The sequence below is a fragment of the Cenococcum geophilum genome (genome assembly GCF_001692895.1).
Source record: "Cenococcum geophilum 1.58 unplaced genomic scaffold K441scaffold_25, whole genome shotgun sequence".
Lineage (NCBI taxonomy): Eukaryota > Fungi > Ascomycota > Dothideomycetes > Gloniales > Gloniaceae > Cenococcum > Cenococcum geophilum.
In genome coordinates this window covers 311074-329767 of record NW_027137583.1, presented here as the reverse complement: position 1 = coordinate 329767, position 18694 = coordinate 311074, and the positions used below count along the sequence as shown (strand labels likewise).

Sequence of the window (18694 nt, the reverse complement as noted above, 5' to 3'; positions counted from 1 at the left end):
ACACCTAGAACGCGATGGCCTGGTTATATAGCCTTTACTTAAGAGGGAGTAAGCCGGCTTCTACCTCCGTTATTAGTAAAGCGACGGTATAGAACCCCCTAATAATAGCTTATACTATAATCCTCTACGCCTATTAAAGGAGCTATATTAATTCTTATATTATAAATAGGTACTATATTAGCGACGTATAGTCTACTATTAATAGAACTAAGCTCTTAGCTAGCTGCTTAACGCTCTTAAACTGCAGTCCCTTTAATCTACATAACGCTAGCGCTATCTTAGTGGCCTTGCCTACCTTATCTATTAGGTGTGCCTTAAACTATAGCTCCTTATTAAGAATTACCCTAAGGATTTTAACTTCCTGTATTAGGGGGATTCCTTTTCCTTTAAATTAGAGCGGCGTAGTAGTATCCCTACCCACTTCTTTATATCTAGTAAGGTGGATAAATAACGTTTTCTTTGCTTTAAATTAAGCTCTACTAGTCCTCTCCTATTTCTTAAGCATTGGTATAATCTCGCCTTAGATAATCTGCGTGTTTTCCTCCGCTATAGGGCCTATAACCTATACCGAGTAGTTGTTAATAAAGGCTATAGAGCTGCTATTTCTGGGTATACTTTATATAAAATCCGCGTTAAAGAATAGAAAGAGTATTAGGGCTAGTGCTAATTTCTATGGAAGACCCACCTATGGGAGCGCCTGTACCTTTAATATATATCTATTAACTAGGATATAGGCTTAACGGTTTATATAGAAGTCCTACACCTATTATATAATTATTAAAGGTATTTAACGCTGCCGTAGTCTCCTAATTTCCGGCTTTATAGCTATATTATTATACGCACCCTTAATATTAAATAATACTAGAGATAGCGTCTTTTTTTCTTTTTACGCTTTAAATACGTCCTTATAGAGATATAATAGCGTATATATTATTAACCTTTACTTCCTAGCTCTAAAGTATGTCTTAAGTAGTAGGCTATGTTCCTCCACTAGGTATACTATCCTCTCCACCACTAGCGATTTAAGTGCTTTTCCTAGCGTTAGGAGGAAGGAGATCGGCCTATAGTTATTTGCTACCGTATAGTCCCCCTACTTCGGCTTTTATAGCGACACGATCTTTACTACCTTTTATTTCTATAGTACTTTCCCTATCTTAAGTGATTTGGTAAAAAGAGTAGTAATCTTACCGCTTAGTATAGGCTATAACTCTTACTATACCCTAGCTGGTAGGCCGTCCCTTTTAGGAGCCTTGTCTAGGCTAGCCCTAAATATAGCTGCTTTAACCTTGTGTTTAGCGATGGGCTCCTACGGCAATTAGTTATAGCTAGCCGTGGCGTCCTCCTCTTATTTATATGGCGGTAGGACCGGAAAAAATACCTAGAGTAGTTCTCTTATAATATTATGGTTCTCTATAATAACCTCTCCCTATTCTTTAGCCTTTTTAATTAACAGTATTCTAGTAAATGCAGATATAGCCTACGGATTAAGGTATTTCGACGCTTTTTATATATTGTTATTATTACCGAGGAATTTGTCCTAGTAGAGCTTCCTATATCGCCGAATAGTTCTATAAAAGAGCTTCTTTACTCTTACTACAATATTATATAGTTTAGGGTCGTCCCTTCTTTATTTCTGTTGGGAATAAGGCAAGTTGCCGTTACGTGTCGACATGGCCCTAGCGTGGTAAGGAACCCTAGGTTCCTTACCCCTTTCCTCATTCCTATTAAGAATTAAGAATAATAATTATTATACTATCTACAAACCGTAGCTACGTGATATCCCCTTATAATCCAACACTAATTAGTGGTTAACTTTATAGTTATACTATAGAACAGCTAGGTTTTTACTAAGAAGAGACGAGCTACTATACTAGTGCTACTTATGCTAGAGGAAGCTGTTTTTTAAGGTTAGAACTGGTCCTAAACCTTAAATAGAACTCTTCTATAAATCTAAGGATTTAAAGGCCAGAACTAGTCCTAAGCCTTTCTAAGATTACAGATTCTTGCGTCTATTACGCAGAATAATACGCTTTATAAGTCTTCGCGATTTAAGGCTAGAACTAATCCTAAGCCCTATAACCGCAAATATATGTTATAAACGCGTACTAAATAATAAACGCGTACTAAATAATAAATATATATTACGAACGCGTACCAAATAACAATCCCTACACTAATAATACTTCCCTCCCTCTAAAAACATAGCTACGCCTACCTTAAATAACTAAAAAGACTCCTTACTACTAGGGGTAGCTAAGTACGCGAAACTCATTAATGAAGATTAGAACGAATTCGCCTTTAATATAATAACTTATACCGTAAAACAAGTTAACGGCTTTCTCCTATACTATATTATATTCTACCAAAATAAATACTACGCCGACTTATAACTATAGGAGTATTTTAGGAAGGATTTTATAGGATGGACTGCTGATACCTAGGTACTTGGCAACGTTAATATTGTTTAGGACTTTTAAGACTTCCTCTATAGAAATAGGGTATACGTTACTAAGAATGGTAACCCAATTGCTAGTAATATTTAGGCCGTTATTACTAGTATAGAAGAACTAATATAGACGGAAGCTAAGATTATACATTAACTATAGAAACCTAAAAATAACCCATATTCTTTAGAAGGCAACTTTAATTTATATTAAAACCCCTAGAACGCTAACCCCCTACTTAAAGCTACTCTCCTACCTAGAGGTACTCTCCTACTTAGAGTTGCTCTACCTTTACCTTCTCCACTCTAGCTAACCGGTAAGCCTTTATTACAAGAAGTCATAAATCTAATAAAGGTATATTTGGACAAAGAGAAGAAGTTTAGAGGAGAACTGTACGACATACTTAGAGCAAAACTATAGGTCTTTTATAACTGTTATAATAAGGTTAAAATTTAACGCCACTAGTACTATTACGCTTTCTCTATTATATTAAAGGGACGGGCGGCAATATTTTATTACGACTATATTATAGGTAAAAACTATAACTTTAATACAATGCTTTAGCTCACTAGAGCCTACTTTAAGACTAATAAGAATCGCCAACTTTATATATCCAAATGGCGGAAGACTATATTCTAAAGAGTTATTGCTTCTAACCTAATAAAGACTTGTTTAGAGTGCCTTTAACTACTCTTTAATAAACTTTAGAAAATCTAACGTAGCCTTACTAAAACTTACTAAAATAAGAACAGCCTAAGGGACTAGGTTATCTTAGCATGCTATAACGTTCCTAAGTGCAACTTAGCGCTATATAAACCTATAGATACGTTTAAAGGAGTATATACTAAGCTACGCTCCGCTATAGGTACTGCGATATAAATATAAGAATCTTAATAGTTCTATACCGAAAATCTTACCTAATTAAGTATTCCCGACTAATACAATTATAACTGGACTGATTAAATATATAGTGGCCGCAGTAGGGAATATGGAAGAGGGTATAATTAACGTTAACTATAAGGTAATTATAGAGGTCCTTATGGAGGTTTATTTTAAAGTAATCGCTAAAAAAAATACTACGTTTGTAAGAAGCTAAATTGCTAGTTAACTAGACACTCCCTTAATAAGTGAAAAGAGGCATATAATAAGTTCCGTTAGAGTATAAGAAATGTTAAAAATTGCGAAGTCACTGTGGCCTACTTTTAAAGCTTCCTAGTTTAATATAAAGGNNTAAAAGATCTTAANGGTNANGTTAATAANACTAAANAGCTNCTTATAGATATNGAAATTAAGNNCNACTTNCCTAACNAATACTTTACTAAGTATGGTAAGGTAAATAGTATATAAACTATTATTATCCTTAATAACCAATTTACGCTCCATTCTATTATAAAGTTAAATATCTTTAACGAGCCAAAGGAGAGCTCCGCGTTTTCCTTTAACGATAAATACTTAGTAAACGTCTTCTATAGTATTATACTGGATACTAAAGCCGTAAGAGTATCTATAGTAGGAGAACCTTAAGTTCGAGCCCTTTAGCAGCTTAATAGCTCTGTTTAAATTAACTATTTAACGGTAGGCTAGTATACAATTCATTTTAGCAAAGGTACTATAATCTCTCTCGGCATAATTAGGGTTTAAACCCCCTTAGAGTATATTAGTTTTTATATTATTCCTATAAACACTCCGTTTCTATTTTACATTAAAGATATAAATAAGTTAGGCGTTAGGCTTAATAACCTTAAGAATATACTTATTTAGGGAGATAATTGGGTGCCCGTTATACGTAAGTAGGGTTACCCCTAGTTACTCCTTTATTAACTAGAAAAGAGTATTACTTAGAGCCATTTAACTAAGTTGGAATTACGCTAACTATACCGTTATTTTAGCCACCTATCTGTTTATTAATTGCTTAGGGTTCTTTAGTAAGTAGGCCATAAAGTTAAGGTTAAGGCAATTAAGTATCTTATAAAGTATTACTATTACTACTAAATAAACCAGAAGTCCCCTAGCCAATTTAAGTTTACCCTTAAGGATAACTATAACTTTAACTTCTGTATTATTATTAACGTTATATATCTTAGCGGCAAGCTAATGCTCTAAGTTATTAACTTCTTAACCTCCTTCTAAGCCGTGCGTTTCTTAAAAGATATATTAGCTAAAAATGCATAGGAGACCCTTTAGTTATGCTAGATTAATATTTATTTAGGACCCCCTAATTAAATCGTTTATGATATAGAAAAGAACTTCTTATTTATAGAGTTTTAATAATAGATAAAGGCAATAGCAATTAAGGTTAAGGAAGTCCCTATTAAGGCATATAATAGTATCGGAAAAGTAAAACAATATCACGCACTATTACGCCGCGTATATAAGATTATCTCTTTAAAACTAAAAGACGCTAGCGAAGAACTTACCTTATAAATAGCTGTTAAAGCTATTAACAATTCCGCTGGCCCGGATAGACTCGTACCTACATTACTAGTCTTTAGTGCCTACCCTTAAATAACTAACGATTCTCTATTATCTCCCTTTATTATATAATAAGCTAAGGCTATTTATAAGGTAACAAAGAAGGTGCGACGTCTCTACGCCACACACTAGGTTAACAACGCACTAGGAATAAGAAATAGCCTAAACACCTTAACTATACTTAATCTGCCACTCTAGTCTAAGGTACGCGTATAGCGTAAAAAGGGAGAATAGTTAGGCCTACACTAACTTATTATAATTAATGGTTAAACTTGCACTATTTAGATGCCTTACGGACCTACTTAATTCCATTTAACTGTTATTAAGCCTTACTATAAAAATAATAATTCTAAGCCTTTATAGGATGCCCTAGAAGATGCCCTAGAAGAAAATTATAATTAATATACTCTAAAAGGCGACTACGATCCCGATATAATTATAGTAGATACGCTATAACCACGACGCGGCAGAGGTCGCCCGAAGGGATTACGAAATCGCCAACATCTTATTAATTTTAAAGAATAATTTGTTGCCGCCATTAAAAATAGAGTTAAGTTATTAATGGCCTTTATAACAGCTAAGGAAAAGGCTGACTTTAAACTCGCAAAACAGCTCTAAAAGGAAGGTTGTATTATAACTCCAGGAGCTCCTTTCTAAGCATCCAATAAGTAGGAGATCGATAGTCTTATTACAAGAGGAATCTTTAAATTCGAGAAGTATAACCCTACTAAGTTCGATAGAGTTCGCATCTTTAAGTTAAGAATAGTTAATGAGATTAAGGGTAAAGCTACTAATGCCCTATTTAAGAAATCAAGACTTATTATCTAAGGCTACAACGATAATAGTAAGGAGGTAATTTTTACGCAGTCTCCTACGATTTAACAAGCTAATTAGTAAGTTATTATTGCGCTAGCTCCCTTCTTAATAAAGAATAGAATAGCGGTTTATTTGTAAGATATTACTTAAGCCTATACCTAATTAGAAACGCACCTTTAGCGCTTAATATTAGCATACCTTCTAGAGTAAATTCGCTACCAGTATCCTAAAGATATGATTATGGTTATGCTTAAGCCATTATATAGAATTATAGAGGTAGAAACTTACTAGTGGGCTACCTACAGTAAGCACTATAAAGAGAAGCTTTTAATAACTACTTTTATATTTAATCCCTGCTTCCTTATTATAACTATAGGAACTCTATTTAGAATTGTTGGTATATAAACTAATAATATAATTATCTTAGGGGACGACTAATTCTCAGCTCTTAAAGAAGATAAGCTAGTAAAGGTAAATCTTATAGCAAAGCCAAAAGAAAAGCTTAATTTAATAATACTATTACTCTTTAATAGATATATCCTCTCCCTAAATAAGGATTCTATTACTTTATGCTAGAAGGGTTAAGGTAAGAAGATTAACGTTATTAACGTTAATTCCTTAAAGTAAGGATATATAGAGCAACGCGCTTGCGGAGCTTATATTGCTTTTATCTATTAACCTAAGGCTTTATTTAATCTCTCCGTTGCCGCCTAATACTAGGAACCAACTAAGGATAATATTCTTACCCTAAATAAATATCTTTCCTAGCAAATAAACTATCTTAATTGGGGACTACTCTATATGCCTATTAATCTTCCTACCACTAAGCTCTTCGTATTTGTTAATAGATTGTTTATAAATAATAAAGATTTTAGCTCCTAACTAAGATATAAGATTATTATCGCGAATAAATCTATTAAAGAGAATAACTTTACAATCTACGGCAATCTTATTTATTAGAGCTTAACTAAAAGCAAGTGCGTTACTTAAAGCGTTCTAGCGTTAGAGATATATAGAATGGTTGGCGGAGTTAATATAGCAATTGTAATTGGAACTACCCTTAAGATAATTATAGACCAACTTAAACTTCCCGCTATCCCTATAATCGTGTGCACTGACTTATATTCCCTTTATAAGTGTTTAGTTAAGCTTAGTACCACAAAATAAAAACGCCTTATAATTAATATTATGGCACTTTAGTAGTTCTATAAGCGTTAAGAACTCTTTAAGATCCGATAGATTAATAGCTAAGATAACCTAGTAGATATAATAACAAAGGCAAACCTAAATAAGGTACTAGAGACGTTTATTAATATAAATACTCTATATATATGAGTTAAAGGTTGGGTTAAGAGGGAAATTTAGAGAAGTTAAGATCTTATAGAACTTTAACCACTGGTTAAAGTTGTTTAATTAGTTAGATTTGTGCTAAGAGCGCCACGCCTAATCGATTTGGGTAGCAGTGTGGAGTTTTGCTAACACTAGTCGTTAAGCTGGCTAATTAGGATTTTCCATTACCGGGATGGAAAATTGCTATTGGCTCGCTTACTACTAGCGCCTTAGCGGCCCCTATGTCTTTATATTATCCGCTAAATCCTACTAACTACCGCATTGTCGTATATTGTCGCATATTATTTAGTGTTGTTATATACTGTCTGGTATTATTATACACTATTAGGTATTATTATATCCTATCTATTTATATATATATAGATAGTAACTATAAAAAGAAGAGTTGCTAGTGTTGGGAATAAGGCAAGTTGCCATTACGTATTGACATGGCCCTAGCGCGGTGAGGAACCCTAGGTTCCTTACCCCTTTCCTTATTCCTATTAAGAATTAAAAATAATAATTATTATACTATCTACGAACCGTAGCTACGTAATATCCCCTTATAATTTAACAGTTTCCGTATTGTACTATTCCTGTTCCTCTAGTATATATATAACTTCCTTAGCATTATAAGGTCTTCGTTCTACCATCTTTTTATATACAGTAATAGCTTAGCCCACTAGTAGTATACTTTAAGGGCTTTGTTAACCTACCTATTAAGGTAGTTAACTATTTCGTCTATATCTTCTATAGGGAATCCCATCTCTTTCTATCGCTTTATATCTTCTTAAATCTTGTCCTAGTTTATATTCTTAATAAGCAGCCTCTCCTAGCTCTCCTATGTGTCTATATTAACCTAAAAGCTAATGTAGATGGCTCTATAGTCTAACCCATACTTATATTCCTAAATAGCGTACTTTATTAGTTTACTTACTAGGCCTAAGGTTATAAGTATAAGGTTAATTATTAATATCCGCCCCACGTCGCTCTTAAATATAAGTACTCCTATTAGAAGTAGGCTCTAGAGTAACCGGTCTGCTATAAAGTTAATAATTGGCGCGCTTTCTTCCTGCGTTAATATGGTACTAATATAACTTCCTCCCTATAGCGGATTGTGCCGATTAAAGTCGCCTATAATTACCACCTTAGTATATAGGTTGCGCAATAGTTTACCCTAAATTAGACTATTAATTATCTCTAGCCTACTAGAGAGCTCCTTTAGGTTCTCTTTCTTAGTTTTCCTTAAATATCTATCTAGAATATATACCGATATAATTATAAGTCTCCTTTAGCCGACGTACGCCACTACTATCGTAATATCTGCTAAATCTACCTATAGCTATATAGCTGCTAGCTCTTTAGACGCCTAGATATATAACCTAACTAGGGGATACCGCTACTGCCTGCCTATTAGGACAAACCTTATTTACTAGGGATTTAAGCTAGCTAGTACCACTTCCCTATTTAAGAGAAAGCAGTAAGGCTCCTAGCCTAAAATAAAGTAAAAGTCCGCTAGCGCTTTGTTATTATATAGCGTATACTACACTTCTCTACACTTCTTTATATTTACCTAGAGAATCTAAAGTTCTCTATTTATAACGCTATTGTATAAAAATCCTATTTATTTCTTTTCTATATACTAGGCATTTATAGTATAAGGCTTAGTAAGGACCCTAACAGTTTACGCAGTGTAGATTAACTATCTTACACCAGAAATAGCCTTCCCACCTATATATTTCGCACGTATTAGGTTATATATAGTCTCTAGCCCTATATCTAAACCTTTTATATTTATAGTATACTATAGGGGTGCGTTATTCCTTAAATGGCAATATAATAATTATACCTCCCCTAAATAATATATTGTTTGACGTGAGCAGCTTCTCTATATCCTCTTTGTCGCTACTTTAATAATTACTAATATATGCTGGCCGCGTGGCCTTAGTTGTCCGAGCTATCTTATTATATATACCTCTATACTATTCTCTACCCCAAAGCGCTCTATAGCTAACTTACTTACTTTTCCGCTATTAATATTTATCGCTAAAGGTACTTTAACCTAGTCCGCCTTAACTATATACTACTTAGGTCCGACAAGCCTCGCCCTAGAGATATACGGTTTAAGCTATTAGGTAGTCATCTGCCTAAACATAGCTTCTTTATCTTTTTCTACCAAGAATCTAATAATGCTTACGCTGTCTCTTATTTACTATACGCGGAAGTCCTTAAGTATAGCTCCTATAAGCCTGTCTATATCCTTTATACCTTATATAATGGTTTACTTTACTACTTTAGTAGTAGCTATCTTCTCTGTTATCTCCTTACCTACTTAGCTAACGTCTATCACTAGCTGCTAATTGGGTTCTTTAGAGTTCCTAGCGTTTATTATTTGTGGCTAAGTTACCTCTACCCCTGCTATGCCTCTACTGGCCGCTACTAACGCCTATAATTATATTGGAGCTAAGGGAGTATTTAGTTGCGCTTATAAGGACTAGATGGCCTTTTAGAGTTTAGCGTTTTACTTTTTAAGGCTTTACTATTCCAATTTAATATCTACTAGGTCGTTTCTAATACTCTTAATAATACTATTCTGGTTTATAATGATATTACTCTACTATACTATAGTTTCTTTAAGGCTTTTAATAAGTTAATAAATTTTGTTATAATTAATACCTCCTCCTTTACATTTAGGTAAGGTAGAGGCTCTTACTATAGGAAATAGGGGCAGTATATACTATATAGCTTATAGTTTAGTTTATAGTGCGGTTGTCTGTTGCTTAAACTATACTAATCTTTAAGATTGTGTCCTTAGCGACTACTAGGCCTCTTACACCTTTACGCTTAGTTTCTTTATACGTCTTAGTAAAGCTACTAGTGGTTCTAGAGGTAGTGTTACTAATACGCGTTTAGGGGTCAAAGCAGCTATTGGGGCTCCGGGGCTTCGTTTAGTGGGCCGTAGGGGCCGCCTTATAGCGGGAACTAGCTAAATAAAAGACTAGGATTTGATTAAAAGAATGTCTAAGATAAATATCCTCCTCTTTTAAAAGTTGTAGACCCTTACTATAAGCTATACCCTCGCTACTTCACAAGGGTGTAGCTAGTGCGGGTCGGCCACCCTCCCTACTTGTGGTGGCGACAATAGTGCCAAGTCACTTTAATTACCGTTAGGTATTTCTTATAAGCATACTTACGCAGCTTAATCGTTTTGCATTTGTACTAATTTTAAAGTCTAGACTTGCTACTTTAGATATAAAAAAGTATCTATATAATCTACTAAATAAAGTAGCTTTAAAGTCTAGCCTCTATATTCTCCCTCTGCCACTTATTTAGAGTTTTAAGCGACTTCTCTATGTTAGGATGCTGAGGGCTAAGGATCTTTTTTCGTCGCTTGAAGCAATTTTTCATTAGTAAGATGGCCTCTTTATTGCAACTTTGGGACTTCTATATAAAGGCGAGGTTGGCTATGCTGGTTAGCGTGGAAGGATACTCCGCCCCAAGAACCCTTGAACTTATCTCCATCACTTGCACCTCTAGCTCTTCGGCCTCCTTCCACCACCCTTAATTCTAAAACGTCGACGCCAGGTTAGCCATGCTGGCTAGCGTGTCTAAATGCTCCGCCCCAAGTACCCTCTTTCTTGTCTCTATTACTTACACCTCTAGCTCTTCAGCCTCCTTTTACCGCCCTTAATTCCAAAACGTTAATGCTAGGTTGGCTATACTAGTTAGCGTGTCTGGATGCTCTGCCCCAAGTACCCTCTTTCTTGTCTCCGTTGCTTGCACCTCTAGCTCTTCGGCCTCCTTCTACCGCCCTTAATTCCTGTACGTTGACGCCAGGTTAGCCATGCTGGCCAGCGTGGAAGGATGCTCCGCCCTAAGTACCCTCTTTCTTATCTCCATTACTTGCACCTCTAGCTCTTCAGCCTCCTTCCACCGCCCTTGATTCCTGTACGTCGACGCCAGGTTGGCCATTCTGGTCAGCATGTCTGGATGCTCCACCCCAAGTACCCTTAAACTCGTCTCCATCACTTGCACAAGTAGCTCTTCGGCCTCCTTCCACCGCCCTTGATTGCTGTATGTTGACGCCAGGTTGGCCATGCTGAATAGCGTGAAAGGATGCTCTGCCCCAAGCACCCTCGAGCATATCTCTAGTTCTTTAGCTTAAAGCTCTTCGGCCTCCTTCCACCGCCCTTAATTGTTGTACGTCAACGCCAGGTTAGCTATAATGGTCAGCGTGTCTAGATGCTCCGCCCCAAGTACCCTTGAACTCGTCTCCATCGCTTGTACCTCCAGCTCTTCGGCCTCCTTCCACCGCCCTTGATTGCTGTACGTCGACGCCAGGTTGGCCATGCTGGTCAGCGTGTCTGGATGCTCCGCCCCAAGCACCCTTAAACTCGTCTCTATCACTTGCACCTCCAGCTCTTCGGCCTCCTTCCACCGCCCTTGATCCCTGTACGTCGACGCCAGGCTGGCTATGCTGTCCAGCGTGGAAGGATGCTCCGCCCCAAGCACCCTCTTTCTTATCTCCGTTGCTTGCACCTCTAGCTCTTCGGCCTCCTTCCACCGCCCTTAATTCCTGTACGTTGACGCTAGGTTAGCCATGCTGGCCAGCGTGGAAGGATGCTCTGCCCTAAGTACCCTCTTTCTTGTCTCCATTACTTGCACCTCTAGCTCTTTAGCCTCCTTCCACCGCCCTTGATTCCTGTACGTCGACGCCAGGTTAGCCATGCTGGCCAGCGTGGAAGGATGCTCCGCCCTAAGTACCCTCTTTCTTGTCTCCATTACTTGCACCTCCAGCTCTTCGGCCTCCTTCCACCGCCCTTAATTCCTGTACGTCGACGCCAGGTTAGCCATGCTGGCCAGCGTGGAAGGATGCTCTGCCCTAAGTACCCTCTTTCTTGTCTCCATTACTTGCACCTTTAGCTCTTTAGCCTCCTTCCACCGCCCTTGATTCCAAAACGTCGACGCCAGGCTGGCCATGCTGTCCAGCGTGGAAGGATGCTCCGCCCTAAGCACCCTCTTTCTTGTCTCTATTACTTGCACCTCTAGCTCTTCGGCCTCCTTCCACCGCCCTTGATTGCTGTACGTCGACGCCAGGTTGGCCATGCTGGTCAGCGTGGAAGGATGCTCCGCTCCAAGCTCCTTTTCTTGAGTCTCTGTCACTTGCATAAAAGCCTTTTCCGCCTCCTCGTATCTTCCGTTGCTGTAGACGCTGCTAATCTTCTTTTTTGACTAAAATTTGATACGGCGAGACATTAGCAAGATTCTGACGCCTTTTATAGTATGTGAAATTTGACAGATGTGTCGTTATGTTTCTGTGCGGAAAAGCAGCTTTAAGTAGCGATGCTGAGCTGGTGTTAACGAACCCCTCTGCCCGGTATATGATAAGCCTGCGCGCTTTAACCGTATTAATAAAACTTATAAGGAAACAGTTACATACGCTAGAACGTGTAGGCAAAATTCATTAAAGGACAAGTCTGTTGTGATTCTCGTTGTAGTCATAATAAGGATTGGTGGGAGAGCAAATTGCGTAGTAGGGCAGCCTAGTATGTAAGCTTTGCAGTGTGTGGGAATTGAACGAGCGACTTTTTATTGTAAATCTATGGAAATCAAGTGGTATATATACATGAAATGGTGGCAAGAAGACTGCGCTTACAGTCGGCAATAGGTAATGGAGTCACGACGTGATGCAAGCCTCGGTACGGAGGTCGCTGTCATAAGTTCTTGCACCTTCCTAATTAGGAAGTTAAGTTACTAACTCTCTTAGTATATTATTAAATAAGTATTTTTATATTTTTATATAAAATCCTATAAACTCTATATGAATTCTAAGTTAAAACCATTATATAATTAATCGTATTAAAGTAGTTATTATAACTTAAAATTTATTAAAATTTATGAGTGCTGTAATTTACGCAGCCGGTATTACAGCTTATGTAGCAGTGCTAAAAATTACGCATTTGTAGCGGGATCGTGCCTAAATTTACGTGGGGTAGGCTGATAGCTGCGCACCCGTGATTGCGCGTGCGCAGTCGCTTAATTTCCTAATTAGGAAGGTGCAAGAACTTATGACAACGACCTCCGTAGTCGGTTACATAATATCTTGCCAATAATCGTCTAACAAGTTGCGCGCTGCTGCCTGTTACGCGATAACGGGAATTCCTGTACAGACTTTTAAGTAGGATCTTGCCGGCGCTAGCAGGGAGGGCGCCGACCCACTCAGGCTATACCCTTGTGAGGTGGCGAATCTATAAGAGTGAGTTAGTTGATGGGAGGCTTACGGAGGACGGCCCAAAAAGAGATTTCTCTTTCCTTTTTGGGACAGGCGGTCAGTCCAACAAAACGGGGATGACACGCCAAAGTTGCGGGGGCTTGTCCCCTAAGCAGCCAAGCTCAAGGCGCTCTAGGCCCCCAAAGGGTCGAAAAAAACGGTGAGCTGACCGCCCGTCCTAAAAAGGACCGAGAAATATCTTTTTAGGCCGTCCTCCGTACAGTAGCCAGGGTTGAGTTAGATCGCAAGGCTGCGGGGCTGAGATCGGCCCTCTTGCTAAGTCTTTGCACAGCCATATGCCCGACAGCCACAAGCCCGGCTCACCAGATGACATAAGTAAATTACATAGGCGATAATTGTGTTAGACGTGCGGGGGTAGTAAAGGACTTGCTTTATGACCTTACTATTCAATACGACACGACCGATGACACGACTTTTGAGTTCCTCACAATCGGCCAATGCCACAAGCTAAACCTCAAGAGCATCGAAACACAGTGACATATTACACCACTCTACAGCAGCCTTGGAGCCTAATATAATTACCTTCAATGTCTAGAGATTCCCCATGATTGGAGGCCTCAGGCTTCTTTCATTATACATTCGTGTCTGTGTCAGGCGGCTTTAAACCGCCACGCCTTCAAACCCACTTCGCGCGATTCGCACTCCTCTCCTCTTCTTGCAAGCTTCTCACAACCCTATACTCTAAGGCCCTAATATGTGCCTGAGTTTCCCATCCCGGAGTCTCACAACCACGCATACCAATGAACCTGGCAAATTTCCGCCGCTTGATGGCTATGCGATCCGCAGTGCTGAGCTGATATCGGCCATCAGTTGTTGCCTGATCTTCTCTCGAGGCAGATAAGAAGCCCTTATCCCAATCCATAGTGCGAGGATACATGTTGGTGTATTTGCTCGGGGTTGATTGTGAGTAATAGTGTGCCATCATATCGAGCTGCGCTTCAGTGAGCAGCCAGAACTCCAGCATCGTGTTTGGATAGGCCGGATGAGGTTCGCCAGAGACCACGCAGATGATAGGGGCAATTTTGAGACGGAGTGTTGCGATCTTTGACGCTAGTGCTGGGTTACGGTTGAATGGAGCCATGGGTCATGGGGTTAGGAGCCAAGTGTATGTCGTGGTGGGTGAATTCTCAAACTACAGTGGTACCAGGCTACTCAATTATTGCTGGAATGCTTGATGGAACGAAAAACCCTTACGGAGGCGGTGCGTACTTGTGTATCTGATTTACTCTCCTGTAGATGATCGAGAGATATATAGCTTTATAACGGATTGAGAACGCTGGGATTTCGTGGTATAGATTGCAGAGACAAGAGGAAATAAATAACCATTTACGGAAAACAGTGGCTTTGTTGCAATTATATTTCCAATCGTTCTTTGATGTTCTATTGCTAACAATGAAACGGAGTTTTGGGTCTCCGTTGTCTCAGGAGTGTATTTCTTTGTTGGAAAAACCGCAACAATCGCTGTAAACAAAGCGTCCGACAACGATTTGGTAGATCCGAAAAATTAGCAGGGTGGTGTTACAAAAAAATATGTAAACCAGAAAGCAGAGCAGAACAGAGCCGAGAAGTAATTTCATGAGTTGAGTACATCTTCCAAGGTGATGTCTTCCTTCCCTGATATTGCTCCAGTCCGCGCCCAAAATTTGCTGAGGTGTCTAGCGCCACTAATGCTGAAGTGAGCCATACTGAGCTGAGATATAATTTAAGGGACTTACCTATCGCATAGAATTGTAACTACTCGGTGGCCGGGCCCCAGTTGCTGAGCCACCTTAGTCGCGGCAACGCCTATGCAAAGTTCAGTACATTTGGATTTGGAAAAGATGCAAACCAAGCTGTTCGAACTTACAGTTCACAGCACTACTGCTGCCGATGAATATGCCATCCTTTTCAACAAGCCATCTCGCCATCGCCATCGCCTGTTCATCAGTCACTCTGATAGCATCATCTACTAGTTCCCTTCCAGCTTCAAAATTATTTGTTACCCGGTTGATGCCAACACCTTCCACGATGGTATCGACTTGATGCCTTCTTCTCGTCCCTTCCTTTTCTTTCGGGTCAAACATGACACCAAACTTGACGCGATTGTACAAGCCACTACCCTGCGGATCTGCTAGAACGACCTTGAGTTCTGGTAGCCTTGGTTTCAAGAATAGAGCTACACCAGATATGGTCCCTCCCGTTCCAGCACCGGTCACGAACGCATCAAGACGTCCACGAGTCTGGTTGTAGATTTCCGGCCCGGTACCGGAGAAATGAGCTTGCCAATTGGCCTCTGTCTCAAACTGATCCGCGAAGATACCTCGGCCTCGGCGGTTGGGGTCTGCAGTGTGCTCTGCAGCTCTATTCCGAGCCATGTTGACGAATTGGTTCTGATCAACAATTGATGCTGGTCGCACTCGTTCGACTTCTGCTCCAAGCTTGAGAAGAAGATCGGACTTTTCTGTCGCTTGGTCGTCTGGCATGCATCTAGCCGCCCATATGAGTGGTTTGTACTAGTGATACCCTACACTTTTTTAGGGCCATAAATCCTCCCTGGGGTTGACTTACATGTGTGCAAGGTAGCCTCTTGCTCTGCAAATAGCAGCTAGTGATATTCCTGTAAAAATGTAAGCCAGGGGTGAATGCTTGAAGGATTATTTTCACCATGTCTGTAGAACGAAATCGAACATATGAACGCTACTGATTACCTGTGCTTCCCACGGTGCCTTCATAGATCATGTCCCCTGAATGCGGTTTTAAGAGTCCTTCTTCCTCCGCCTACAGAGAAAGGTTAATGTACTTGATTCTTTAAATGTGGCAGGGATATTCACCATCCGTATTACATTGAGCGCTACCCTATCTTTCGGACTATTTCCGGCGGCGTTCAGGAACTAACCTTTGTGTAAGCTAAGAACACAAGTCGGAGATGGTAGGATATATTGGTACACAATACCTCTGCTTTGGCAAGTATCTCACACCCAGTAGCCTGTGAAAGAGATTTAATTTTGAGAAGCGGTGTATTACCTATACATCCTTCAATGCCTTCCCGAATTTCGCCATCAGGGAGGCTTGAAGTAAGGTCCTGGGAATTGTCCTTGAGAACGACCTCTTGATTGAGACTTAAAGCTACCTTTGATTCCACATACGTAGATGCTCTCATGCGTCCCTGCTGAAATCGCCGCTCAAGGTCGGGATAGACGTCTTTATATCCAAGAGTTAAAGCAACGCCTAGCATAAAAGCTCCAGCAACGTAAAGCCGCAGCCGACTGTCCATTCCTGTGGGTGAAAGTGGTGGTAATGGGCGTATCGGTGCTTGGCTTGTGGTTGGAGTTCATGGGCTGTATGTGCTCTGCAGACGAGAACTTCGCACCATTCGCTTCAGTCTCCTCCATCAGTATGATGGCGAGCGAGTCCTTGCTCCCCAACCTCACATCCATACCCGCTCCTCTTGGGTATCCATGGACTCACCTATTATCACCCAGCTTTTCCGCCAACTCTTCTCTCATAGAGCATCCCGTTGCCTCGCCAGAGGAAGACTAACTCCGTCCATACTAGATGGTCGTACTTCACGCCCGCATTGCCGCACTCTAGCCTCTCGCTCCGGTAAAATAAATAAAGAGCAGGACAGCCGATGGCAGCAAAGAACAGATTTATTTCCGCTGGACAAATCAGACGAATTCCGACGATACCCAATGGTAACGGCTGGAACATTGAAGTCGAGGGGAGAGCGGCCGAAGAGGGTCAAGATGCTTCTCCGAGACTTCATTGAAGGTTCGTTTTTTCCATGGCTTTCTGCCCATATATAGGAATTTACTCAAAACATCCGCAGATAGCCTTTACAACCCGCATTACGGCTATTTCTCCAAACAAGTCGTCATTTTCTCCCCTGGGGAGCCCTTCAACTTCAATGCCATGTCAAGCGAGCGCGAGTTTCACAAGCTGCTAGCAGAGCGCTACACTACCTTCGAGGATGCCCTTGACGGGAAGGAACCGAACGATACACGCCAACTCTGGCATACGCCCACAGAGCTCTTCCGGCCGTTTTACGGGGAAGCCATTGCACGCTACCTTGTCACCAACTACAAATTGTCCTCATATCCGTACCATGATTTGAATATTTATGAGATGGGCGCCGGAAACGGGACTCTAATGCTTAATATCTTGGATTATATACGCGATACTCACCCCGAAGTCTACGAACGGACCAAGTTTAAAGTGATAGAAATATCTTCCTCCCTCGCCGCCTTGCAGGCTCAAGGGCTCAGACATTCAGCCTACGCACGTGGTCATACCGACAAAGTCGAGATAATCAATCGGTCCATCTTTGACTGGGATACTTACGTATCTTCGCCATGTTTCTTTCTTGCCCTTGAAGTTTTTGATAATTTCGCCCATGATGCTCTCCGATACGATTCGCTTACCGAGGAAGCTTTGCAAGCCAACGTTCTAATCGATTCTCAAGGCGACTTTTATGAATTCTATTCAAGAAATCTGGACCCTCTTGCTGCTCGATTCCTTCGAGTTCGAGATGCAGCATGCACCTTTCCCTTCAGTCATCCCTTGCGAGAGTCACGAATATTACGAAGCGTTCGCTACCTGGTTCCGTTTTCTGCCAACATGACCATGCCAGAGTACATACCAACGCGTTTGATGCAATTCTTTGACATTCTCTACAACTATTTTCCGGCGCACAAGCTTGTCACGAGTGACTTCCACAGCTTACCTGATACTGTTCGTGGTATCAACGCGCCTGTTGTACAAACTAGGTATCAGCGACAAACAGTTCCTGTCACTACTCCTCTGGTACGTAGTATCGGTTTCAGACTGGTCGTTTTTTTTGCTAACCAGTTGATCCTTCAGGTTCAGCAGGGATTCTTCGACGTTTTATTCCCGACCGATTTTGGAGTTATGGAGGATATGTATCGTGCTATAACGGGGAAACTGACGCGCGTACTCACTCATGAGGACTTCTTAAAAAGATGGGCGTATGTGGAAGACACTCAGACACGAAATGGGGAGAATCCCCTTCTCAATTGGTATAAAAATGCATCTGTCTTAATAACTGTGTAAATACATGCTTTGTGTTAATATACTCCCTTGGGGGAATGTGTATATCAATAACCTTTGTATTTAAACATGAAACAGCTGTAACGTAAGTACGCTAGTTGGTCGTCAATATGAGTGCATCACCAATAATACATACGATATCAATCACTTTGACTACTAAAGGAATCACATTTATTTAGAAGACTTTTTAGGGATATTATTAGTATCTTGAAGAGCATATGATTTCCTTGCGGTTTTCTTATACTCTAAATACTCGTGGGGTCTAGGCAGATATAACGCCCGCTATGGCTGCTGC

General features: G+C 40.1%; 4 protein-coding genes across 4 annotated transcripts; 1 reads left to right on the top strand and 3 right to left on the bottom strand.

The window, feature by feature from the left end:
* Nucleotides 1-11252: 11252 nt before the first annotated feature.
* K441DRAFT_564317 (uncharacterized protein) lies at nt 11253-12167 on the bottom strand (the record flags this gene model as incomplete). Its single annotated transcript, XM_067643645.1, has 2 exons — nt 11253-11576; nt 11952-12167. 2 exons carry the CDS (start codon nt 12165-12167, stop codon nt 11253-11255), a joined length of 540 nt encoding a protein of 179 aa, XP_067503157.1.
* A 1802-nt stretch (nt 12168-13969) lies between these two features.
* On the bottom strand, nt 13970-14434 carry K441DRAFT_696926 (uncharacterized protein; the record flags this gene model as incomplete). The annotated part of the gene is made up of 1 exon (XM_067652938.1): nt 13970-14434. One exon carries the CDS (start codon nt 14432-14434, stop codon nt 13970-13972), a length of 465 nt encoding a protein of 154 aa, XP_067503156.1.
* Nucleotides 14435-14926: 492 nt separating this feature from the next.
* On the bottom strand, nt 14927-16606 carry K441DRAFT_564728 (PALP-domain-containing protein; the record flags this gene model as incomplete). The annotated part of the gene is made up of 7 exons (XM_067643666.1): nt 14927-15017; nt 15069-15138; nt 15200-15819; nt 15901-15949; nt 16041-16110; nt 16164-16223; nt 16286-16606. 7 exons carry the CDS (start codon nt 16604-16606, stop codon nt 14927-14929), a joined length of 1281 nt encoding a protein of 426 aa, XP_067503155.1.
* Nucleotides 16607-16715: 109 nt separating this feature from the next.
* On the top strand, nt 16716-18514 carry K441DRAFT_637636 (DUF185-domain-containing protein). The gene is made up of 3 exons (XM_067646516.1): nt 16716-17103; nt 17162-18135; nt 18193-18514. The coding sequence occupies exons 1-3, from the start codon at nt 16791-16793 to the stop codon at nt 18400-18402; spliced, it is 1497 nt and encodes a 498-aa protein (XP_067503154.1). The 5' UTR covers nt 16716-16790; the 3' UTR covers nt 18403-18514.
* The last annotated feature ends 180 nt before the right edge of the window (nt 18515-18694 follow it).

What these genes read in the sequence shown, in the direction of transcription:
- K441DRAFT_637636 (XM_067646516.1), top strand. Translation starts at nt 16,791, where the DNA reads ATGGACTCACCTATTATCACCCAGCTTTTCCGCCAACTCTTCTCTCAT. An exon ending in TCTCCGAGACTTCATTGAAG is followed by an intron (nt 17,104 to 17,161) that starts GTTCGTTTTTTC and finishes AAACATCCGCAG; the next exon opens with ATAGCCTTTACAACCCGCAT. An exon ending in TTCCTGTCACTACTCCTCTG is followed by an intron (nt 18,136 to 18,192) that starts GTACGTAGTATC and finishes TTGATCCTTCAG; the next exon opens with GTTCAGCAGGGATTCTTCGA.